This window comes from Pogoniulus pusillus, chromosome 39 (genome assembly GCF_015220805.1).
Source record: "Pogoniulus pusillus isolate bPogPus1 chromosome 39, bPogPus1.pri, whole genome shotgun sequence".
NCBI classification, from domain to species: domain Eukaryota; kingdom Metazoa; phylum Chordata; class Aves; order Piciformes; family Lybiidae; genus Pogoniulus; species Pogoniulus pusillus.
In genome coordinates, this window is record NC_087302.1 from 672,087 (window position 1) to 696,627 (window position 24,541).

General features: G+C 57.5%; 1 protein-coding gene across 1 annotated transcript; it reads left to right on the forward strand.

Moving 5' to 3' along the window:
• The first annotated feature begins 2,823 nt into the window (after positions 1-2,823).
• On the forward strand, positions 2,824-17,171 carry LOC135191300 (tubulin alpha-8 chain). The gene is made up of 5 exons (XM_064173490.1): positions 2,824-3,033; positions 7,971-8,193; positions 12,065-12,213; positions 15,292-15,972; positions 16,776-17,171. Exons 1-5 carry the CDS (start codon positions 2,830-2,832, stop codon positions 17,067-17,069), a joined length of 1,551 nt encoding a protein of 516 aa, XP_064029560.1. The 5' UTR covers positions 2,824-2,829; the 3' UTR covers positions 17,070-17,171.
• The last annotated feature ends 7,370 nt before the right edge of the window (positions 17,172-24,541 follow it).

A 24,541-nucleotide genomic window follows, 5' to 3' on the forward strand; every position in this document is an offset into this window, starting at 1 on the left:
TGGACATGCTCAAAAGCCCTCTAAGGTCATCCAGTCCAAGCATCAACCCAACACCACCATGGCCACTACACCATGTCCCCAAGTGCCATGGCCACAGCTTTCTTCAGCACCTCCAGGGATGGGGACTCCACCACCATCCTGGGCAGCCTCTGCCACTCCCTGAGCACTGCTGCAGCAAAGGAGTTTTTCCTCAGTTTCAACCTAACCCTCTCCTGGTACAATTTCAGGCTATCCATTCTCAGGTCAGTGTTCGTCTTGCAGGAAAAGGATTCCCAAGGCTGGGTGTGGAAAGGTTCCATCACTTGTGTCCTGCTGACACTTTTGTATCCAGATGAGAAGAGCACAACAAAGAGTGAGAGAAAAAAACCCAACCCAACCCCACAAACCTTGAACAAAAACCACACACACAAATACCCAAAGCAACCCAACCACCCAGAAACCACCCAAACCAAAACCCAGCCAAACACTTCAGGCCTTTTTCTTCCTTCAAAGAGAACAAAAGAAATTAAACTCTTGTACCTATTTCCCTCTTTCATCTCCCACTAGCAACTGCTGTGACAGTTCATGATCACCTGTAGGTCTCAGCTCTGCCTGTCTCAAACAGCTTGGACTGTCCTGGTCCTGCTCTTGTTCAGCCAGAAGAGGAGACTCCAGAGGAACCTTAGAGCTGCCTTCCAATAGGTGAAGAGATCCTACAGGAAGGCTGCAGAGGAACTTTCTCTGAGGGTATCTAGAGACAGGCCAAGGGGGAATGGTTTGAAGCTGAGACAGAGCAGGGTTAGACTGGAGCTGAGGAAGAAATTCTTCAGTGCTAGGGTGGGGAGACTCTGGAACAGACTGCCCAGGAGTGTTGTGGCTGCCTCCTGCCTGGAGGTGTTCAGGGCCAGCTTGGATGAGACCTTGAGCAGCAGAGTCTGGCTGAGAGGTGTCCCTGCCTATGGCAGGGGGGTGTGGAGTAGATGAGCTTTGAGGTCCCTTCCAACCTGAGCCATTCTGTGATTCTTTAGCAAACAGCTTCGCTCAGGAGCCTGAGCTAAAGGCACTTTGCAGCCAGGGAAGTTCAGCTAAGCAATTAGAAGAGAGCAAAGGAGATGAGCAGCTCAGGACAAGTTCTTTCAGGTCTCGGAGCAGCCTGCAGCACGTTACAGAGGTTAGCTGGAGCAGGGGCGGGGGCTAGCACAAGTGTGATGCTGATTGGGCTCTTCAAACATACACCGAGCAGAGTTTGTGCTTGCTGAGGATTAAATGACATAAAAGAGGAGATTGAAAACCAACAACCGCAGAGCTGTGTGTGCTGCCCTGACGGCCACTGGCCCAGCCCCCGGCCCGGGGGCCAAAAAAAGGCTTCTGCTGCATCCTCACCGTGAGCAGGAGCAGGAGGAGGTTGGTCCTGAGGCTTTCTCCTTGATACAGGTACTTATGTCTGGGATCGCCCCCGACCATCCCTCAAGCGCCGGACAACCTCCCTCTGGCCTGGAGACAGCCAAACCCTCCAGCACAGCACAGTGCTCCTCTATCTCTGCCCTGGTTTGCAGCCCCTGGTGACCAGCGGCAGAGCCTTTGTTCAAGGTATCGGCGCTGCCTCTGGCTTTGCCCTTCACGTCTGTCCTCCCTCCACCCCCTGAGCCTGGGGTTCTGGAGGCCTTTTGCCTGCCCTTCTTCCAGTAACTCTGAGTGTGCACCCACGGCAGGTTTATCTGCACACCTTGTGTCGAAATGCTCAGTGAAATTGCTGACAGCGACAGCAGCACCCTGAGCAGCTTTGGGTTACCCTGCCCTGGAGACTAGCAGGGGTCAGGGGCTCCATCACCTCCCAGCACCCCTTCCAGCTGGCTGTCACCCAGCCTGACACCCATCACACTCCTGCTCAGCTGCTCACAGGCCTGGGGAGCCGCGCAGCGAAACTGAGATACTTTGTTATGGGTTAAGTGTCTCACCTACCTACCCTGGCACAGCGCAGAGGGGAAGAGGCAGCTTCCTGGAAGCGATGCTGTGCAGCCCCGGGAAGGGGGTGCTTGGGGCACCAAACCCTCGGGAGGCACTGCAGGGTTTCACCCTTCCCTTGTACACCTCCAAAGCAAGTTGGGGCATTTAGGCACCAAAGGTAGCCTCTACAGAACTTTCCAGATCTGGTTCTTAAGCCATTGTGCGACTACTCCAGCGAGAGGTGGCACAAAGCCTTGCTTTGCCTGGCAGCCGTGCAGCGGAGCTGCCTCCTCTCCTCCGAGGGCACAGAGGTTTGCTCTCGTCTCTCTCCTGCACCCTCGGAGACGGCCCCAGAGCCTGCAGGCCCAGGGGGCTTCGCATGCCCACACTGCTACCCAGGGGCAGCCCCTTCGCCTCCCACAGCCTGGCCGCTTCGCTCGCCCCGAGGCGCACAGCCGGGACCGCAGCCACCGGCGCGGCCTGGCTCTTGAGGCACTGCCAACTGCCCGCAGCTACCCCGGGCTGAGCTCTCGACTCCTCGCCCGCCCCAGGCCAGCGCTGATCACCGAGCCTGCCGCAGCCGCAGCGGGCCTGGAGCTTTCGGGTGGGCAAAGCTACTCTGCCCTCCCCTCTCTTCCTGCGCGTCAGCCTTTGGCTGCGGGCACAGCGATCCCCGGCCAAGGGGACAGCGAAGCGGCGCGGAACGGACGAGCGCCGAGACAGAAGGGAGGCGCTGAGCTCCCCCGGCGGGAAGGGAAGCCTCGCTTGTGCCCCGCCCCTGGTTACGAATCAGCCAATAGCGAGCACGGAAACGTGCAATTCATACCAGCGGGCCAATGGCGCACCGCGGGGTGCATTCCACGCGGCCGCTGCCCGATCCCATTGGGGGAGCGGGCGGCCTCCATGCGCAGCCGTCCAATAGCGCCGCAGGAGGGGCACGGCTGCGGGAGCGCCATAGCCAATGAGCAAGGCGTGGGGAGCCCTCGGCGCCGCCCCGCTCGCTATATAAGATGGCCCCGAGAAGGGCGTCCGCTTCCGAGGTGCTGCTGCTCAGACCCGTTGCGCGTCTGCCGCTCCCAGCGCTGCCTGCTACCGGCCCGAACCATGGTGAGCGGGGCCCGGGGGAGGGGGCTGCCGGCGCCGCTCTGCTCGCTCGACGTGAAGGGAGGCGGGGCAGCTCCGCCCGTGCGCGGCGGCAGTCGCGGGTCCGCCCCGGCCCGCGGCGGAGGGGGTGGAGGAGCAGGCAGGGCGGGAGGCACGGGCACCGCGCCGGGCCCCGCTCGCTGCCGGGCCCTGCTCCGCGCCTCCGCCGCCGTCTCTCGCCGTGGCACGTCCTGCCGAGCGGCTTCGTCCCAAAATGGTGGCGGCCGCTCCGAGAACATGGCGGCGGGCGGCACTCCCCCCGGTGGGGGTCTGGCAGCGCCCGGCCGGCTCTGAGGCCGTGGCTCCTTCGGAGGCGACTCCGGACCGGGCCCAGCGCAGCAGCGGGGGAGCCCAGCCCGGGGAGCCTTAGGCGGCAGCAGTCCCCGGGGCCGCCTCGCCCGGTGTCCTGTGCCGCTGCAGCGGGACGTGGCTGAGCATCCAGCCCGGGTAGGGGGTGGGCGGCTGGGGCGCACTCGTGGGTGCCCGTGGAACGTTAAAGTGAGGAGAGAGAACCTTCGTGGGGTGCGTGAGCCCCGGGCTGGCAGCGCCGGCCGCCGGCTGCGCCGCTTCTGCTCCCTGCCCCCGCCGGCCGGGCGCTGCGGGGCGGTCTGCAGAGCTCGGGGCTGGGCTCCTGGCAGGGATTGCCTGGAGGACTTTGTGAGGCCGGGGGGTAATAAAGGTGAGGCGGAACCACCTCGCAAGCTAAGAGTCATCTTTGCAGGGATCTCGCTGGGACGTGAGGCCAGGCCGGGCCAGCCGCGGGGCTGAGCAGCACTCGGGCGGCTGTCAGCTGCGGCTCGGGGGCCAGCCCGAGGCCATCTCCGGGCATTTGCCCCTGTGGCTCTCTTTGAGACGAGGTAGTGGCTGCCCAGGGCTTACACCGGGGGGACGCTGGAGGCTGTCTCAGTAGGGAATGGCTCCTTCAGTACTTGTTGAACGGACGCTGCGGGAACTCAGGACGATCTGGGGGCATGTTTTGAGGGTCTTGCTTGTTCTTCCTTCGAGGGGTCAGACCAAGAGCACGAATGCAGTCCCTCCCCCTGCAAAGGGTGCAGCTTCCCTTGAGCCGCACCCTAGCGAGGGCACACTGCTCGACACGGGGCGGTGTGGAGCTGGGTCTGAGCTGCTGCCGCTGTTCTGGTGAAGCTTGGCTTGCCAGCAGCCTTACACGGGTGAAGCTGTACCCGAAGTACCTGGGGGGGACCTGCTCTGCCAGGGCAGCCAGTAGCAGCTTGCAGCTGCTGAAGGGACAGTAACAGGCCAGGCCAGTGCTCAGGCTGCTGCACATCACTTAGCAACGGGAAGCAGGTGACAGAGGCTGGAGAGGGTCAGGGTGGGCTTGGAAAGGTCTCTGCTTAAAAATAGTGCCTGTAAGTGGGAGAAGGCACTGCAGCGTCAGGCGCTTGAGCATTGCATCCTAGCTTGTGGCCCGAGGGCAGCGCTGAGCGGTGCTGTCTGTAGGACCTGCCTAAACCTCCTCAGCTGTGAAACTGCCAGCGGTGATGTGTAAAGGCCCAGGCTGGCAGGAGTGTGACAGCTGCCTCCTGCCTGCCCTTGCACCCTGGAGATGGCTCAGAGTTTGTGCTGTTCTTCAGTACTCCTGGCACGGGGAGGCTTCTGCTCTGAACAGGCTATGCAAAGTAGGCAGAGTCTCTTGATCTGGCATTAAATAGCCACCGAAGTACTGCAGTGCTCAGGGCTGCAGGAGAGCAGCTGAAAGAGCCCTCAAGGCAGGGTGAGAACAGCACCAGGCCAGGGGTTTGCGACTGATTTTGTGCCGAGTTTTGCAGATCTCCAGCGATGGAGATTCCTTCTCCTCTCTGGTGACCTCTTCCAGGGCTGTGCTTCTCTGCTAGCGCAGCTTTTCCCAGCACCCAACCCAAATCTTCCAGCATCCTCCAAACCGCTGACCTGGACCCTCCTGCAGAGCAGAGGGAGGGCTTCGTGGTGCCTCCCTTTATAGCCTGGCACATTGTTTGCCCTTTGGATGTTCAGGATGGCTTCTGTGGTAGCCCCTAGGACCTTTCCAGCAGGGCTGCTTCTCTGCTACCTGCTGCTTTGTAGTGACCCAGGAGCGCCTCTGCCCGAGAGCTGACCTTTGTGCTTTGTCTGAATAAACAAGGGCATGCTGCTCACCTGGCACCGGCGGCACCTGCTGTGGCTCTGTTGCACAAGTTGTGCCCTCAGAGACTTGCATTTCTGTTTGAAACACAAGTAGGTGTTGCTTTGTGTGGGCTGAAGTCGTGGCACTGCTGCCTTTGATGCTGGCAAGCTCCTGCACAGTCCCATGGCTTCCTTGGGCAAGCAGGGTCCTGCACACTGCCTTTCAGTGACCTTCCCCAGCTGCTTAGGAGCTTCACTAACAAAGTCTGGGTCGCTGGTGGGACCTCTGTGCAGGTGTGGGTCTGATGTGGGTCTATCATAGCATCTCAGAACTGTCAGGGTTGGAAGGGACCTCAGGGATCATCTAGTTCCACCCTCACTGCCGTGGGCAGGGACACTTCCCACTAGGTCAGGCTGCTGTTCCAGTGCCTCCCCACCCTCTTCCTAACTTCTGAATCTCCCCTTCTCTAGCTTGGATCCATTCACCTCAGTCCTGTCACTACCTGACACCCTAAAAAGCCCTCTCCAGCTTTCCTGTAGCCCCCTTCAGATACTGGAAGGCCACAATGAGGTCTCCTCAGAGTCTTTTCCAGACTGAACAGCCCCACCTGTCAGCCTGTCCTCATAGCAGAGCAGCTCCAGCCCTCTGAGCATCCTCAGAGGCCTTTCTCCAGACCCCTCCTGTACCAGAAGCTCCAGAACTGGACACAGTGCTCCAGGTAGGGTCTCACCAGAGGGGCAGGATCCCCTCCCTTGCCCTGCTGCCCACACTGCTCTTGCTGCAACCCAGGCTCTGGTTGCTCTCTGGGCTGCAGATGTGCCCTGGTGTGGCCTCACTCGTTGCTGTGAGCTGGCTTCTGTGGCAGTGCAGCTCTGGGCTGCATGCTGGCTGCTGCCTTTTCTGGCAGCCTCCTGAGGGTGCAAGTTGGCTGTGCAGTGCAGAACTCAGTGCTTTGGCCTGGAGAGCAGTAGGGTGGCAGCAGCTCTGGGCGAGGCTGCTTGCAGAGGGGTTGCTGTTGGTGTGGACTATGTTCAGACCTTATGACTGGGTGACACAGTTTGTCCCTTGAAATTCCACATCAGCAGCTCCAGGTCCTGCTTCTGCTGGACCATTGCAGGACAGGTTAGCAGCCATGCAGCTGCAGGGCCTGGACAGTCTTCAATCAGCTGCTGTGCGTGCAGCCTCTCCTAGAACACGGAGCTCTGTCACTCGAAACTGAAGTCAGAAAACACCACAGGTGGCCCAGGAGCTTGGTGAGGGTTCTCTTGTGGTTTGACTTGCAGTGCTCAGCCCAGGGCTCAAATGTTAAGGAAGCTGTCCTCCTGCTCTGGGGGTCAAAGGCAGCTTGGGAGTCCTTCCATTGCTATGGTCAGAGCCTTCTGCTGACACCAACTACTTTCTGCACCGCTTAAATGAGGTCCTGCCTGGTGGTAAGGAGTTTGTGCTTTGCAAGCAGCAGTGTGGTGTAAGCCCTCAGGCTTCATAAATTCATAGATTGGGTTGGAAGGGACCTTAGAGCTCATCCAGCTCCAACCCCTTGCCATGGGTAGGGACACCTCCCACCAGCACAGCTTGCCCAAGGTTTCATCCAGCCTGGCCTTGAACACCTCCAGGGAGGAGGCAGCCACAGCCTCCCTGGGCAACCTGTGCCAGTCTCCCCCACCCTCATTCTCAACAATTCCTTCCTCCTCTCCACTCTCACTCTCCCCTCTCCCAGCTCAGAGCCATTGTCCCTCATCCTGGCACTCCTAGCTCTTGTCACAAGTCACTCTTCAGCAGTCCTGCAGCCCCTTCAGGCACTGGAAGGCTGCTCTGAGGCCTCTTTGGAGCCTTCTCTTCTCCAGGCTGAACAGCCCCAACTGTCCCAGCCTGTCCCCACAGGGGAGGTTCTGCACCCTCTGATCATCTTTGTGGCCTCCTCTGGACCTGCTCCAGCAGTTCCATGTCCATATGCCAGGGTCACCAGAACAGGACACAGTGCTGCAGGTAGAGTCTTACCAGGAGAAGCCTCTCCTCTGTCCTGCTGATCACACTTCTTGATGCAGCCCAGCACACAGCTGCCTTCTGTGCTGCAAGTGACCATTGCTGGTTCCTGGGGAGTTACTCATCAACCAGCACCCCCAAGGCCTTCTCAAGGCTGATCTCCAGTCCCCTCTCACCCAGCCTGGCTTCTGCTTGGGACTGCCCCAACCCAGGTGCAGGACCTTGCACTTGGCCTCGCTGACCTCCATGAGATTGGCTTGGGCTGTCCTCACCAAGCTGTCTGTCTGGATCCCTTCCCTCCAGTGTGGCAACTACACACAGCTTGGTGCCAGCCACAGACCTGCTGAAGGTGCCTCAGTGTCCCTGTCACTGGCAGATGTCACACAGCACTGCTGCCATGCTTCTGAAGCCAAGCTAGGGCTGGTCCCAGAGTCCCTCGGGGTTGGCAGAGCTCTCTGGAGTGAGCAGAACTCTGTTGTTGTTCTGTGCTTCAAGCAGGCTGCCCCAGAGCCTGCAGCAGGCTGTGCTCCTGGGGCTGCAGCTCCTCAGGGGGTGCCCAGGCCCGTGGCAGGTGAGGCACTGGTGGAGAGGAGCTGGCTGGGGGGTTTGGAACTGCTGATCAGACTCCTCCAGTCTGGCTGGAGATGGGAACGAGGAGGAGGAGGAATGGGCTGGAGGAAGCCAGTCTGAAAGGGTCTTTCTAGGCGGATGGTGACTGAAGGAGGCTTTTGTTGTGTTGCCCCCGGGGCGGGGTGGGTGCCGCGGGCCGGGCGCTGTCCCTGCTGAGCTGCTCTGCTCTGCTCTCCCCACGCAGCGTGAGTGCATCTCCATCCACGTGGGCCAGGCGGGGGTGCAGATCGGGAACGCCTGCTGGGAGCTGTACTGCCTGGAGCATGGCATCCAGCCCAACGGCACCATGCCCGGCGAGCACGGCCTGGGCGGCGGCGACGACTCCTTCAACACCTTCTTCAGCGAGACCGGCGCCGGCAAGCACGTCCCCAGGGCTGTCTTCGTGGACCTGGAGCCTGCCGTCATAGGTACGCGGGGACCTGCGCCGGGGCGGCAGAGGCTGCTCCGCGGCTTTCTGCTGGCTAAGGACCTGCTTTTTCTGTCCTGTGACATCGCAGCGCTGGAAGGGACCTCAAGGATCATCCCCCAGGGAGGAAGGGGTCCTCAGGGATCAGCTCCAGCCCCCCTGCCTTGGGCAGGGACACCTCACACTAGATCAGGCTGCCCAGAGCCACATCCAGCCTGGCCTTAAACACCTCCAGCGATGAGGCTTCTGCCACCTCCCTGGGCAACCTGTGCCAGGCTCTCACCACCCTCATGCTGAACAACTTCTTCCTAACATCCATTCTGACTCTACCCATTTCTAGCTTGGTTCCATTCCCCTCAGTCCTATCACTACCTGACGCCCTAAAAAGCCCCTCCCCAGTTCTTGTAGCCCCCTTCAGGCACTGTAAGGCCACAATAAGGTCTCCTTGGAGCCTTCTGGTCTCCAGACTGAACAACCCCAACTGCCTGAGCCTGTCCTCATAGCAGAGGAGCTCCAGCCCTCTGATCCTCCTTGTGGCCCTGCTCTGGACACCCTCAGCACATCCAGGTCCTTCTAGAAATAGTGGCTGCAGAACTGGACAGAGTACTCCAGGTGGGGCCTCACCAGAGTGGAGAGGGTGTCATAGCTTTACATTGCTGCTACCAGACTCTTGCCTGCATCTTCCTAGTGATGGGAAGTACTTGGTGAGCCTGGCAAATGTGTACTCTGCAGCTCTAAAGCATTTAAATGTGACCTTCTGCCAGCCTGTGGATCTCCTGGATGTGCCTCATGCTTTTGCTATGCAAGGAGCTAGTTCTGACCTCCTGAAACCATATGGCTCAGCGTGCACAGCAGTCAGCAGCAGCTTTTTTACATGTGCTGTCATTAAACTCTTTGTGCACTGCAGTGATTCTGTGCCTTCCCCAGGCAATCTTCTCCCTGTGGCTTTGAGAGTGTTTGCAGAAATGAGTCTCAATCCCTAGCCTCAATTCAGGGCCTTCCAGATGTGCCCTGCTGCATTCTCATTGCCTGGTGAGCACTACCCTCCTGGAAATCAGCTGGCTCCTGTGCTCTGAACACAGAATGCTGCCAGATGTGATCCCCTGCATCAGCCACTGATGGATCCCATTAGGCACACTGCCAGCCCAGCCTCAGCTCACAAGGCCCTTGCTGCCTGTGTCATGCGGTTTGTGTTTGCTCTCGCTGTGTGCCTGCAGGGGCCAGCTCTGTGGCTGCATCACCTTGGTGCTTTGGGGCTCACAGAAGAGGGGCCCTGATGCCTGTGCTTGTGCTCTTGCTGTTTCTTGCTGCAGTGCACAGAGCTGGGAAGGAGAGACAAGGGAATAGGCTTAGGCTGCTCCTGCAGACTTGCTGTGGTTCTCCTGCAAGCTGCTTTCATTGTGACACCTCAAAGCACTTCTGTGGCTACTGCAGTAGAATGGACTCCTGCAGGAGAGCAGAAGGGCAGGGGTGACAGTGCTGGCCTGGTAGCCTTAAAAAGAGCCAAAGCAGCCTTGGCTCTGCACTGATTCCCAGGAGCTGTGGCAGGTCTGGCTTTGTTTTCCTGAGCCCCATGGCTTTTGCTTCCTCTGCTGCTGGCCAGGTGGTGGCTCTAAGCACCCAGAAAAGGCTGAGAAATGAGGTGTGGGAGAGCAGGTGGCAAAGCTCTCATCCTGCCTCTGGGGGTGGGTAGCTGGTGAGCCTGGGGACAAACGGTGAAAGGCTCCAGTGCTGGTTCACAGTGCCAGTGCAGCATGGGGAGCTGGGCAAAAGGCTCTCATGGAAGAGCTGGCAGCAGGAAGAAAGGCAGGACTTTGTTACAGGTTACATCAGAGCCTTAGCCAGGGCTACCCTCCTGAATTCCTGCCAGCTTCTTGGGAATGAGGAGTCCAGTTCCCTGGGTAGGGCTAGCATGGCTCATCCCATTCATGCAGTGTTTCCCTCTGCTCTGAGTTCATGGAAACTCAAAGTATCTACAAATCAATAACCTATCCTGCAGTGCTGATTGGTTCCCTTCCTTCATCCTGCCCCAACAGGCCAGGCCAGACATGCAGAGATGTGGTGCTAAGAGACGTGGTTTAGCACCAGCCTTGGTAGCAGATAATGGTTTGGCTTAATGATCTTAAAGGTGTTTTCTAACCAAGCCAACTCTGTGATGCTGCTCTGTTGTGCATGCAGCAGCTCTGGAGGTGCCATGGGTGTAGAGGAAGAGCTCCCAGAGCTGCTCTGAGTGAAAACAGCAGGACTGCTGCATGTGTGCCCCAGCTCTGTGGATGTGGTGCACCAAGAAACAGGGCAGTGCTGTTTGGGATCAAGCAGCAGCCATGCAAGCAGGCAGCTTCACCTGCAGTTAAAGCTCTTTGCTTTCCACTTGATTTTAGGTGAAGGCTGCAGCACTACACTAGCACACAACTCGGGAATGGCTTGAGCTAAAGCAGAGGCAAAGCTGTGCTGAGTTTCTTTGTGGCAGGACAGGTCTGCAGCCTGCTGGATGCAAGTGCAGGCTTCTACTAGCTGGGCGAGGTCATGACTGAAGCATTCCTTAGATCTAACTGCTAGGAATGCTGCATCCAGAGTCACAGAATGGTCAGGGCTGGGAGATACCTCTGAAGGTCATCAAATCCAAACCCCAGCTGTACAAGTCAAGGAGACAAAGTTCTCCCTGCTCTCTAAGCACCCTCCAAAGTTCCAGAGTTTCTCAAGTGCAGAAATCATCCTGCTGGTGACCACAGCAGAGCTCTCTGTTAGTAAAGAATACTGCTTCTGCTATAATTCTGATAACTACAGATCAGAGATCAATAATTAACCCACTCTGAATTCACCCAGCATCACCCCGCGGCGCACGCATCGAGCACTGCCAATCCTCTGCCTGCAGTGAGAATGTCCTGAGCAGCTCTGGGCAGTGACTGCTTCTCTCCACAGAATTCCATAGCACATGAGCAGGGAGCTCAGCACTCAAGCACCTTTTCCCCAGACCTGCCCATTCTTGATCCCAAAGGGCCAGAAGTGGGCAAACCCACTCACAGAGTACTCTGGGCTGGAGGGGAGCTCCAAAGCTGATCCAGCCCAACCCCCTGCACTCCACAGGGACATCCTCCACTACAGCAGGTTGCCCACAGCCCTGTCCAGCCTCACCATGAACATCTCCAGGCATGGGACATCAACCACCTCCCTGGGCAACCTGCTGCAGTGCTCCAGCAGCCTCCTGCTGCAGAACTTGTTCCTCACATCCAGTCTCAATCTGCTCTGCTCTAGTGTGCAGCCACTGCCCTCGGCCTGTCCCTGCCGGCCTTTGCAGACAGCCTCTCTCCATCCTTCCTGTGGCCCCTTCAGATACCACAGGGTCATTATTAGGTCCCTCCAGAGCCTTCTCTTCTCCAGGCTGAACTCCTGTCCTCTGGGTGTTTTCCCCAGCAGCTGATCCCTTCCATGCCCTGGGGTCCCTTTACTCCAGCACTGCTCCTCAAGCCCAACACACACACAGCACCTATGGTTTGCTGCCCGTGAGGCTCTGTCAGACTGTGGCTCCGGGCGCTGTGCTCTTTCCCCTCCGGGGCTCTGGGTGCTGTGCTCCTTCCCCTCGAGATAATCTTTAGTGCAAGGGGAAGATTTGTGCACCTGGAGATGTGAGCAGAGGGAGGGTCCTGCTCTCTTCGCCTGGGTTGCCTGGCAGCCCGCACCTGTGTCAAACAGGAGAGTTGCTTAGGCAGGAGCACCACGTTCAGGCCATGCTAAGGTTTTGTCAGCCCTGGCAGCTGAAGCCAAGCTGCTCTTTGCCTCTGAGCTCAGTACCTTCCCCTGGACACCCTCGGGTTTGGAAAACCTGTTCTGCATAGAAAACTAACTTGAAAATCTTCATCTTGTCTCCCCAGATGAGGTTAGGACTGGGACATACAGGCAGCTCTTTCACCCTGAGCAACTGATATCTGGCAAAGAAGATGCTGCAAACAACTATGCCCGAGGGCATTACACAGTTGGCAAGGAGATCATTGATCTTGTTCTGGAGCGCATCAGGAAGCTGGTAAGAGGTTTTCCTCACTGAGGACTCACTTTTCTCACTGATATTTTATCTCAATGTTAGAGGGCAGGGACCCATCCAGAGGGACCTGCACAGGCTGCAGAGCTGTGCCCAGCCCAACCTCATAGCATTCAACAAGGCCAAGTGTAAGATCCTGGACCTGAGTGGGTGCAATCCCAAGCATAAATACAGGCTGGGTGGGGAATGGCTGAGAGCAGCCCTGAGGAACAGGCCCTGGGGGTCTGGGCTGATGCAAAGCTCAACAGGAGCCTGCAGTGTGAGTGCAGCCCAGACACAACCCTGTGCTGGGCTGCAGCAAGAGCAGTGTGGGCACAGGGCAAGGGAGGGGATTCTGCCCCTTGGCTCTGCTCTCCTCACACCCCACCTGCAGTCCTGGGTGCAGCTCTGCAGCCCCCAGCCCAAGCAGGAAGTGTTGGAGCCAGTGCAGAGGAGGCCACCAAGATGCTGAGAGGGCTGCAGCAGCTCTGCTCTGAGCACAGGCTGAGAGAGTTGGGGCTCTGCAGCCTGCAGAGGAGAAGGCTTCCAGGAGATCTTGGAGTGGCCTTGCAGGATCTGCAGGGGGCTGCAGGAGGGCTGGGGAGGGACTATTGGCAAAATCTGGTAATGGCAGGAGGAGGAGGAATGGGTTTGAAATGGCAGAGGGGAGATTGGAACTGGATGTTAAGAAAGGGTTCTTAACAGTGAGGGTGGTGAGACACTGGCACAGGCTGCCCAGGGAGGTTGTGGAGCACAGAAGCACAGAATGGGATCTTCAATCTTTGACCTCCCTGGAGGTGTCCGGGACCAGGTTGGATGAGGCCTTGAGCGACCTGTTCTAGTGGGAGGTGTCCCTGCCTGTGGCAGGGGCTTGGCACTGGCTGAGTTCCCTTCCAGCCTAACCCATTCCTGCAGACCTTTCTTCAGCCTGTTCCACAGGATTTTTGGAAGTTAGATTACCAAAACCACATAGCCCTGCAAGTTGTGCTCCCTTCTACTCCATGGCAGGAGAGTCTGTGCACTTAGTCTGCATCTGGTTTTATTCTTAGCCAGCTGGGAATGGTTGGATTATTCCTGTCAGAGATGACTTTCAAGTGGTTTAAAATGTTGATGAGGCTCACAGACCTTTATTGTTTCATATTCAGTTTCAGAAAGTCAGGGCTGGGAATGAGGATTTGCATAGTTCCTGCTGGAAAAGGACTGGTCTCTTGCTGAGGAAGTTTCCTTAGGAGTGTTTGCTGCTGTGGCTCAGACTTCTGTTTGTGTTTTCTGCTGCTACAATTCCTGAATTAATTTGCTGGTAATAACAGCAGAGAAGGAAAAGAGGAGGTTGGGGTGGTTCAGGCTCCCCAGTACTTTGATCTTGTGGCAGATGTGTGAAGGTGTCAGCCCAGGAGGTTGGAGTTCCCCTTCAAAGGCTGCTGTGTCCTGAATCCATGTGGCCAAGCTGAGCAGTGCTCAGTGCACACAGCTGCAGCTGCTTTCAGAGGCAGTGCTGAGGCTGAGGTGGGCACCTTCTGCTGCTCAAACCTGGGCTTGCTCTGGGCCTTGCTGCCACCATCGTTAATGAAGGCTGCCTGCAGCAGGCTGTACCTGAAAAACATGGAGGGAAAGCTGCTGGAAGTCCCTGTCAGCCCTGGGAATGCAGCTACGGTGTGGCACTTGAGGGCAAAGCAGTCTGGTCCTTCACCCGAGGAGAAGAAGCTGCAGTGGCAGTGTAACACCTCCTGGCAGCTCACTGGCCTGGACTGACTCGGTGCAGCTCTGGCAGGATGGCAGCAGTGGTTCTGGGCTGGAGCCGCTCCATTTCTGTGCAGGCAGAGACTGTCAGGTCAAAGGGGTAGCTGCTCTTGGTCATTGCTGGTGGCCTTGGCCTGCGAACTGGGGCTAAGGGAGCTGCTGGGGTAGCCATTTGGAGCGGGGAGGTCACCCCCAGTATGTAGGGGGCTCAAAGCAGACAAAACTGTTGCAGTCAGGCACCTCCTGAATTCTTGGCAGAGGAGTCAATTTCAGTGGCACTTTTCCGAAGCTGGACCGGGCACTGTGTGTCAGAAGGGAGTTGGCTGCCTGGCGCCCGGCTCTCGGCGTGCCCCGTGCACTCTCGGCATGCCCCACGCTCTCAGTGTGCCGCGTGTTCTCAGCGTGTTCTCGGCGTGTTCTCAGCGTGCCCCGTGTTCTCAGCGTGTTCTCAGTGTGTTCTGAGCGTGCCCCGTGTTCTCAGTGTGTTCTGAGCGTGCCCCGTGTTCTCAGTGTGTTCTCAGTGTGTTCTCAGTGTGTTCTCAGCATGTTCTCAGCGTGCCCCATGTTCTCGGCGTGCCCTGTGTTCTCAGTGTGTTCTCAGTGTGTGCTCAGCATGTTCTCAGCGTGCCCCGTGCTCTCTCAGCATGCCCCGTGCTCTCTCAGCGTGCCCCGTGCACTCTCAGCGTGCCCCGTGTTCTCAGCGTGTTCTCTCGGCGTGCCCCGTGCACTCTCAGCGTGCCCCGTGTTCTCAGCGTGTTCTCTCGGCGTGCCCCGTGCACTCTCAGCGTGCCGCGTGTTCTCAGCGTGCCCCGTGTTCTCAGCGTGTTCTCTCGGCGTGCCCCGTGCACTCTCAGCGTGCCGCGTGTTCTCAGCGTGTTCTCGGCGTGCCCCGTGTTCTCAGCGTGCCGCATGTTCTCAGCGTGCCCCGTGTTCTCAGCGTGTTCTCGGCGTGCCGCGTGTTCTCAGCGTGCCCCGTGTTCTCAGCGTGCCGCGTGTTCTCAGCGTGCCCCGTGTTCTCAGCGTGTTCTCTCGGCGTGCCCCGTGTTCTCAGCGTGCCCCGTGTTCTCAGCGTGCCCCGTGTTCTCAGCGTGTTCTCTCGGCGTGCCCCGTGCACTCTCAGCGTGCCCCGTGCACTCTCAGCGTGCCCCGTGTTCTCAGCGTGTTCTCAGCGTGTTCTCAGCGTGTTCTCAGCGTGCCCCGTGTTCTTAGCGTGTTCTCAGCGTGTTCTCAGCGTGCCCCGTGTTCTCAGCGTGTTCTCAGCGTGTTCTCAGCGTGCCCCGTGTTCTCAGCGTGTTCTCAGCGTGTTCTCAGCGTGTTCTCAGCGTGCCCCGTGCTCTCTTGCAGGCTGACCAGTGCACAGGCTTGCAGGGCTTCCTGATCTTCCACAGCTTCGGGGGAGGCACCGGCTCGGGCTTCACCTCGCTGCTGATGGAGCGGCTGTCGGTCGACTATGGGAAGAAGTCCAAGCTGGAGTTCGCCATCTACCCTGCGCCGCAGGTCTCCACGGCCGTGGTGGAGCCCTACAACTCCATCCTGACCACCCACACCACCCTGGAGCACTCTGACTGCGCCTTCATGGTGGACAATGAGGCCATCTACGACATCTGCCGCCGCAACCTGGACATCGAGCGCCCGACCTACACCAACCTGAACCGCCTCATCGGCCAGATCGTGTCCTCCATCACCGCTTCCCTCAGGTTCGACGGTGCCTTAAACGTGGACCTTACCGAGTTCCAGACCAACCTGGTGCCTTACCCCCGCATCCACTTCCCGCTGGTGACCTACTCCCCGATCATCTCTGCAGAGAAGGCTTACCACGAGCAGCTCTCTGTGTCCGAGATCACCAACGCCTGCTTCGAGCCCTCCAACCAGATGGTGAAGTGCGACCCCCGGCACGGCAAGTACATGGCCTGCTGCATGCTGTACCGCGGGGACGTGGTGCCCAAGGACGTCAACGCCGCCATCGCCGCCATCAAGACCAAGCGAACCATCCAGTTCGTGGACTGGTGCCCCACGGGCTTCAAGGCAAGTCCAGGCCTGCTTTCTCCAGGCTTCTCCTTCTCTGTCGTGGGCTTACGAAGTACATTTGCTCACGGAGATGTCATGCAGGTACCTGGGTTGTGTTCTGAGAGGCCTCCCAGCTGATCCAGCCCAAGCCTCCACCCAGCACTGCAGGCTCAGTACTCAACCATCTCCCTGAGCTCCAGCTCCACTGCTGCTTGAACATCCTCAGGGATGGGGACTGCAGCCTGTGCCAAGCCTTGGGAACCCCTCCAGTGCAGAAACATTTCCTGAGATCCACCCTGAACCTCCCCTGGTGCAGCTTGGAACCATCTCCTCTGGTCCTGTGGCTTGCCACCAAGGAGCAGAGGCTGCCCCCTCCTCACTCCAACTTCCTCTTGGGTACTTTGCCCTGGTGAGGCCTCACCTGCAGTACTGTGCCCAGCTCTGGGCTCCCCAGCTCAAGAAAGACAGAAGTGAAGTGCTGGAGAGGGTTCAGTGCAGGGCCACTGCGGTGCTGAGGGGACTGGGACAGCTCTCACATGAGGAGAGGCTGAAAGCTGGGGCTGGTTAGCCTGGGGAAGGGGAGGCTGAGAGGGATCTGAGCAATGCTAACCAATATCTAAGGGAGTCAGGGAGAGCAGAAGAGGCTGCCCCCTGCTTGCTCCAACCTCCCTTCAGGTAGCTGTAGAGAGAAGTGGGGATAGGTTCTCATGCAGAGCCATTTCCTTGGGTGTGAGGCATTTCATTCCACTGCTGTCTTGTTTGGCTCTGGCCCCTGCCAAAGGCTTGAAGGACACTCATGGTCTCTTGCTCTCCTCCTGCAGGTTGGCATCAACTACCAACCCCCCACAGTCGTTCCTGGGGGTGACCTGGCCAAGGTGCAGCGGGCAGTGTGCATGCTGAGCAACACCACAGCCATTGCTGAGGCCTGGGCTCGTCTGGACCACAAGTTTGATCTGATGTATGCCAAACGTGCCTTTGTCCACTGGTATGTTGGAGAGGGCATGGAGGAGGGGGAGTTCTCAGAGGCCCGTGAAGACCTGGCTGCACTGGAGAAGGATTATGAAGAGGTGGGCACAGACTCCATGGATGGAGAAGATGAAGGTGAAGAATATTAACCAGCCAAGGGACGTGAATTGCAAGGCTCTGCCACCTCCCTGCCCGCTGGGTAGCAGTGTAAATCCTGTGGGATCTTTGGAATAAACTTCTTTTAATCAAGACCTTTTGTGGTGTCCAAGCACTCTGCCTCCACCAGTGGCACCCAAGCAGTCAGCCCAGGAGGGGGATTCCTTTGAGAGAGAAATAAAACGATCATGCTCCAGCTAGATGAGACCTTGGCTCAAGGCAGTGCTCGTTGAGGGAGCAGGGCATGTTCCCCCCAGAACCCAGCCCAGGAACGTGCTTGAGCTGCTGCCACAAGAGCAGTTGTGTTCTTCAAGGCTCTAAAGCTACTGTGGCAAGAGGCAATGGGAACAAGCCTTGGGTTCCTGTAGAGATGGAAGAGCTTTCAGAGCCAAGGCTGCTGCATTGCTTTCTGCTGTTCTTGCTCAGCCATGGGCAGTAACTGAGATGTGGTAACCTGGCAGGGCAGGAGATGCACAGGTAGGGTGTGCCATGGCATGAGGAACCTGCCACTTCTGTCAGAGCCACCACAGGAGCTGCAGTCCCTGTCTGCCTTTTGCTCCAAGCTGTCTGCAGCACAGTCCCTGGATGAGGGCTGAGGCTGAGCACTGCCTTCCCCTGCCAGTGGCAGAAGTGGTTAGCCCTTGGGTCAGGTACTAAAATCACCTTCCTCTGTGTAAGCTGATGGAGCAGGGCAGGACTGGGATAATCAGGTTACCCTCAGATGTGGGCAGCCTCTCTGAAGCTTTCTACAGAGTCTGAGTGAGAACCTGGGGACACAGGACAATGATTCACCTCCCAGACAACCTATTGCTAACTGTCCTGGAGCTGGGTGACTGAGGACTCTCCCACAGAAGTAGCAAGGGTGGAACAGTCAAATATGCCAAGATGCCACTGGGCTGCTGAATGTGATTGAGATCCCAAAGCCTGACTCCAAGACTAGATTGGAGCTGGAGAGTTCCTGTTTCAGCCTTTACCTGCCTCTCTGATGTAGCAGCAGAGCCTGGTTCAGGCCATGGCTGTGGTGAGGAGGCACATCCATGCTCAGCAGGGGGCTTGGCTGTGCCATGGAAAGTGTCTTAAGCTCCTTTTGTGTGGCAGCCTGGAGTGCTTGGGCACTGCTGCAGGAGTGACATCAGCTCTTGGGAGCTTTCCCTAACCTCATGTGGTGGCTTAGGGGTCCTTGTCCGGGGTGAGGCCTTGAGATCAACAGGCTGCTGCTGTCGTTGGAGGGTTAACCACAGCCTGGGCTGCCAGGGCCGATCAGTACTTTGTTCAGGATGGCAAACCTGCTGTGCTAAACGACTCTGTGCTTGCAGCTGTTGGATTGAGTCAGACTGATAGGGAATTAACCCCTTGGAGATGGAAGCTACCAGTTTCATGGAGAGGGGGAGCAGAGTCTTAAGGTTTTGTAACCTAGCTGTGTGCCTCAGATGCTTGCCAGCCCTTGCAGAAGGCGCAGGCAAAGTCATTCCTGCTGCCATCCAGCTTAGCTCAGCACCTCCTGAAGTTTCAGGGAGTTTTGCATTTGGTTTTCTTGCTTTCATGTCCCATGGCAGGCAGAAGGGAGAGAATTTCAAGTCCTGTTGCCTAACTTATTTTCCTGTTTGCTGGGTGATTAAGCAAATGTGCTAGGCACAGCCCAGGAGAGAGTCACATCCTTGCCAGGCAGCACAGGCTCATTTCAGAGCACACACTCATGTTCCATGCAGTGGCAGTGCCCACAAGAGGAATATGCCCAGGGCTGTCTCATGCCTTGCAGATGTCTCCATCCTCAGGGTGAAATCCTCTGCTGCTGGCAGGCCATGAGGAATGCTGTGGTGCCAGCAGGGCAGTTTCCTGCAAGAGCTCTGCAGGAGTGGATTTCTGTACTGGCCTTCAGTGTGAGCCTTTAGCAGTGATTTGGCTTCTCCATCTGCAGGTCTCCACTTTGCTGTTGGAGGCTGCCACGCTCAGCTCCCTGCTGGTGCTGCCTGCTTTGCTGCTGCACATGTGGGCTGCTCCTATCCAGGGCACTGCTGCCATGCTGGGAATTGGCTTGCAGCGTGTCGGTGTTTCTGCTGGGCACACAGGGCTGTGCTGAATGCTGAGCCCTGGGAGAAGCCAGGCCTGCCTGGGCAGTCCCATGGTGGAGGCACTGGAGCTGAGGTGCACTGTGCTTGGAGTTTTTAAGAGTAGGCTGTGCTGCTGCTTTGAGGTGGAGGGAAGCTGGAGCATGGCAGGTGTCTGCTGGGGACAGGTCTGACACATGCTGAGAGGGCTGCAGCAGCTCTGCTCTGAGCACAGGCTGAGAGAGTTGGGGCTCTGCAGCCTGCAGAGGAGAAGGCTTCCAGGAGAGCTTGGAGTGGCCTTCCAGGATCTGAAGAGGGCTCCAGGAGAGCTGGGGAGGGACTTTGGACAAGGTCTGGGAATGGCAGGAGGAGGAGGAATGGGTTTGAAGTGGCAGAGGGAGATTGGAACTGGATGTAAGAAGTTCTTTGCAGCGAGGGTGGTGAGACACTGGCACAGGTTGCCCAGGGAGGTTGTGAAGCACAGAGTGTGATCACATTCTGTGCTTCTATGCTCCCCAACCTCCCTGGAGGTGTTCAGGACCAGGTTGGATGAGGCCTTGAGCAACCTCTTCCAGTGGGAGGTGTCCCTGCCTATGGCAGGGGGTTTGGAACTGGCTGAGCTTCGAGGTCCCTTCCAGATGAACCCATTCTATGACTATTCTGTGACAGGAGATGCTCTGTCACTTGTGAGCTGTGGGACTGCTGCTGCAGAGCTGTTCTTAGCAGGCAGCTGAGATGCTCCTCATGGGCATTAGGAACCACTCTTGCCTTAGCTGGTGGGCAGTCAGCTCCCTGCAGTCATCCACAGCCTGAGCTCAGGTAAGATCTAGTGATAGTGATTTTCCCAGAGAGGGAGCCAAGATAATTGCAGCAGGAAAATCCTGCTAAAACTGCTCTTGCTTCAGCTAGCTGAAGAAACCCTTAAACATAATTACTGCCTGGATGGTCGAATCCACAGCTGAGTGCTTCATCTGTTCCCTGAAACGTGGAGGAGATCCTACACTGGATTAAAGTGGAAGGCTCAATGCCTGAAAGTTGCAAAGGATCACTCTCTAAAAGAAAACCCTTTCCTTGCATGCTGCTGAATGCCTTCTGGAATCCTGAACTTCCAGTGCCTCTCTTTGGGAGCAGCTCCCACACCCCTGCTTTGGGGACTCCTGTGTCTGCTTGCCCTGGCAGCAGTGCAGGCACCAGCCAGTGGCAGCTAAATATATCTTTACCTGTGGGGTGACACAGCTTTCTCCAGTGCTGAGACCGGCAGCTAACAGCCATCACCTGATGCAGAACAACTTCTGTGACTCATGAGGAGGAGGAGGAGGAGGAGGAAGTGAGCTGGAGCCAGTGGTGGATTGGTTTGAACTTTGTTGCCAGTTGCTGGTCTTATCTGTGAGATCTGTTCTGGCGCAGTTCCAGGGGAGCGCAGTGCAGCACAAGCTGACTTCCACCCCCTCTGCCCTCTGCACCAGCAGTGCAAACACTTCTTGGTGTTCCATCTGCACCACAGACAGTGCTGGAGCCTTCTGCTCAGGGAGCAGGCCACAGTGGGACTGCAGGCTGGCACATCTGCCCTGGCACTATGGGCAGCACAGGCACCACAAGCACACAGCTGCACCTGCTGCCATCTCCCTCCAGAGCAGGCATTTCTCAGTCACCAAAGGCTCCTCTGCCTCAGGCATCTTGAGCCCTGCCAGACAGGGGACAGTGACCCCAGCAGAGGAGCACAGAACTGTGTGGGTTGGGAAAGGCCTCTAAGATCCTCCAGTCCAACCAGCAACCCAACAGCACCGTGGCCATTAAACTGGCCCCCGGGGCCATGGCCCCCTTGACCACCTCCAGGGATGGGGACTCCACCACCTCCCTGTTCCAGTCCCTGAGCACTCTTGCAGCATAGGCTCGTTCAGCAGAGCTGCTGGAAGCTGGCAGTGGTCTGGAGGAGCAGTCAGGTGATTCTAGTGGGCAAAGCAGAGGTCAACTTGCAAAGCAGACTGCCTCTGGCAGTGCCTTAGCAAAACACAGCAGCATCTGCAGAAAATGGAGTGAGAGACTGGCACAGGCTGCCCAGGGAGGCTGTGGCTGCCCCTCCCTGGAGGTGTTCAAGGCCAGGCTGGCTGAGGCCTTGAGCAAGATGGGCTGGTGGGAGATGTCCCTGCCCATGGCAGAGGGTTGGAGCTGGCTGAGCTTTGAGGTCCCTCCCAACCCACTGTGAACATTCTCTGGCTTTCCCTTCCTGTCTCCAGAGCACAGTGGTGAGGAGTCAGAGCCATGATGTCTCCTGGGCAGTTCAAGGTGACTCCTTGTGAGAAGGTGAGGAGCAGGTGGCAGAGCAGAGGGAATGGCAGTGCCAGGTCACTGCTGCCAGGATGCAGTGGTCAGGGGCTTTGATTGCCTTGCCCAGGCCTTCTACTGCTGTGCTGCTTCCACTCTGGCAGGCTCCAGGACATGCAAGGAAGGTGTCCCTGGCTGCTTTCCAGTCAGGCCCATGTGAACGTTGTGGCTGGAGATCCTGACCTGCAGGGCAGGGCTGCAGGGGGTGCTCCATGCCCTTCTCTTCCCATGTTTTCTCTTCCCTCTGTTTCTGCCACACAAAGCTTTGCCTCTGCCTTGCTGCGGGAGGTGTTCCACAGAGGCAAGGCTGCCGTTGGCACAGCTGCCCTCACATCGTGGGGTGGCCTCTTCTAGTAACTGAAGGCTCCTCCTGTTCTGCAGGTCGTTCAGACAATGCTTTTGTGTCCTTGCACTCACCACATTTCCTTAGCCTTAAAAGCATGGGAAGCACAATGAGCCACGAGGATCCCATCTCTTGGGTAGGGACTGGAAATGACCAAGGCTGAGCGCAGAGGAGGTGGAATTCAGGCTGCTGGAGGGAATGAGATGCTGGATTAGATGACTCCTGAGCTGTCAGCATGCAGGGTCCTGCCTCTGGGTTGGGCCAGCCCCGGGCACAGATGCAGGCTGGGTGCAGAGCGGGTTGGGAGCAGCCCTCGTTAGACTTGGGGGTGTTGGGAAGCTCCCCAGGAGCCAGCAGTGCCCTCCTGCAGCCCTGCAGGCAGCTGTGGTGCCCTGGGGATGCTCTCTGTGGCAAGGTGACAGTGATTAATCCCTTCCCTCTCCATCTGAACTGCAGATTCAGGCCGTGCAAAGACTTTGATCTACAAACCCCTTCTAAGAGCAGGGCAGGAGGATGAAAGGTTTGCAGCTCCTCTGTCTGCAGTGGGGAGAAGGAATGAGAGTGTGGAGAAGGGGGAGAGAGGACATGGCTCTGGAGGTGGTGTGGGTGCTGGCTGAGGAGACTAAAGAGACGTAGAGAGGGAAGGAGCCAAAGTGGTGTCTCGTGTGGAGCTCTGAGCTGTGACTTTCACCCTTTGGTTCCCTCTCCTGCCGCCTGGCTCGCTGCAGCCCCCACGCACTGTGACAGGCCAGGGAAACCTGGGATGTGCTCTCAGCTCCTGGGGCAGTGTCCTCTTCCCTCAGGGATTTAGGACCCTTCCAGCAGCATGTTTCAGTTTCTGTGTAGCATTGTTTGGGTTTCCCTGGTCTGGGGCACAACAAAAAGAGAAATTCTTCTGTGCCAGTGTTTGCTAGGAGAGGAGAGCTGTGGCTGCTCGGTGTCAGGGGCTAGGAGATGTTCCAGAAACATCCAGCAAGTGCATTTTCCTCATTCTCAGATGGTTAGAAATGCAGGAGCACTGAGGTAAGTCCTAAGTGGCTCTGAATAAGGAAGAGTGTTGTAGTCCCTTTAAAATGAAGTGCTTCAAGCTTGGTTCTGCTTTAAGGCCACCTCAGGCTTGCTCTGTGACACCTTGAAGTGTTTGTGGCAGTGCTCTCAATGCTGACCCTGTGTGCAGCAGCAGTTCATAGGGAAGGGACCTCAAAGATCTTCTAGTTCCAACCCCCTGCCACAGGCAGGGACACCTCCCACTGGGAAAGAATTGTGCTGCTGAGTGGGGCTTGAGGCTGAGAGAAGCAGCAGAGACCTTCAGATTGTTCATACATCAGGACTGGAGATCAGATGGTCATGGGGAAGCTGACAAAGAAATGGGAGACTTTTAGAGGCCTGTTTGTCCATATGGATGCAGTCAGAGCTCCAGGAGGGACATCCCACTGTGCTGCATTAGTCCAGGTTAGGATTGCTCTCACTTCACCTTCCTTGCCGTTGGGAGGTGGTGGCTGATGCTCAGCTGGCGTTGCACAGTGCTGGGGGCCTGTCTGCAGCCATTCCCAAGGAGCTGCACTGTGCTCTCTGCTAGGGCTGAGGAGGTGAGGTGCTGTTGCTGGCCTCTATCTGCTCAGCACTAAGCAGCAGCCAGCTCTGCTGATGACTTCGTGGACTGGAGAGCAGTGGATGCTTGGGCAGCTGCTGGCTCCCCCACACTGCCTGGTATTTGAATCAGCCTCACTTCTCCAAACAGAGCATCGGCAGAGGAGCTGCCTGTGCTCTGAGCTGGGGGCAGCAGGGTTCTGCTGTGGTGTCAAGGAGAGTAGGTGAAGGAAGCTAACAGGAGCAGGGGGCTAGAATTAAATGGATTTCCCAAGTTCCTGTTGAAGGCCTAAGGTGTCAGGTCCAGAGTTATGCATTTGCCTTCTGGAGGCTTGGATTTGGAGCAGTTCACCTGTCCAGAACGGCTCAAATGTTCTGAGAAGCTGTCCTCACCCTGCACTGAGCCTGGGGACTCCTCAAACACCCTCTGGGGAGCTGCTTGTTGATGTTCAAGCTTAGGAACAAGTTCTGCACCAGGAGGCTGCTGGGACACTGCAACAGGCTGCCCAGGGAGGTGGTTGAGGTCCCATCCCTGGAGATATTCAAGGTGAGGCTGGGCAGGGCTCTAGTGGATGTCCCTGCTGAGCACAGGGGGTTGGACTGAGCTTTGGAGGTGCCTTCCAGCCCAGAGCATTCTGTGGTTCTGTAGGCTCAGAGTTTGGTGGGTTTCTGCTCAGAGGTGGCTGCTGTGAGTGGCTGCTGCAGGGCTTCAGCTCAGGGGTGAATTCCAACCAGTGATCAAGAAGGCTGATGAGACCTTAAGCATCTTTGCCTTGCTTTTTCTGTTAGAGCCCTGTGGCTGCAGCTGTCAGATGTGTTTTGGAGCCTTGCAAAGGCTACTGCTCAGCTCCTGTGCTGAGGTCTCTGTGGCTTTTCAGTCATTTCCCCACGCAGACTGTAGGACCTGCCTTGGGTGACAGATGCTGCCCATGGCTTCAGAGATGCTAATGTACCCTCTGGAGCCTGCCGTTCTCATCACAGAGCCATGCAGCTTGGAAAGCCTCCGGGGATCAAGTCCAAGCATTGACCCTCCTCTGCAGAGCTCACCTCCAACCCAGAGCCCCAAGCACCACATCCAAACCACCTTTCAACACCTCCAGGGCTGGCGACTCCATCAGCAGCCTGGGCAGCCTCTGCCAGTGCCTGACCACTCTTGCTG

Excerpts from the sequence above, each read along its gene's own strand:
- LOC135191300 (XM_064173490.1), top strand. The coding sequence starts at position 2,830 with ATGCGCAGCCGTCCAATAGCGCCGCAGGAGGGGCACGGCTGCGGGAGC. Across the intron at positions 8,194-12,064 it reads CCTGGAGCCTGCCGTCATAG|ATGAGGTTAGGACTGGGACA; the intron begins GTACGCGGGGAC and ends TTGTCTCCCCAG. Across the intron at positions 15,973-16,775 it reads GGTGCCCCACGGGCTTCAAG|GTTGGCATCAACTACCAACC; the intron begins GCAAGTCCAGGC and ends CTCCTCCTGCAG.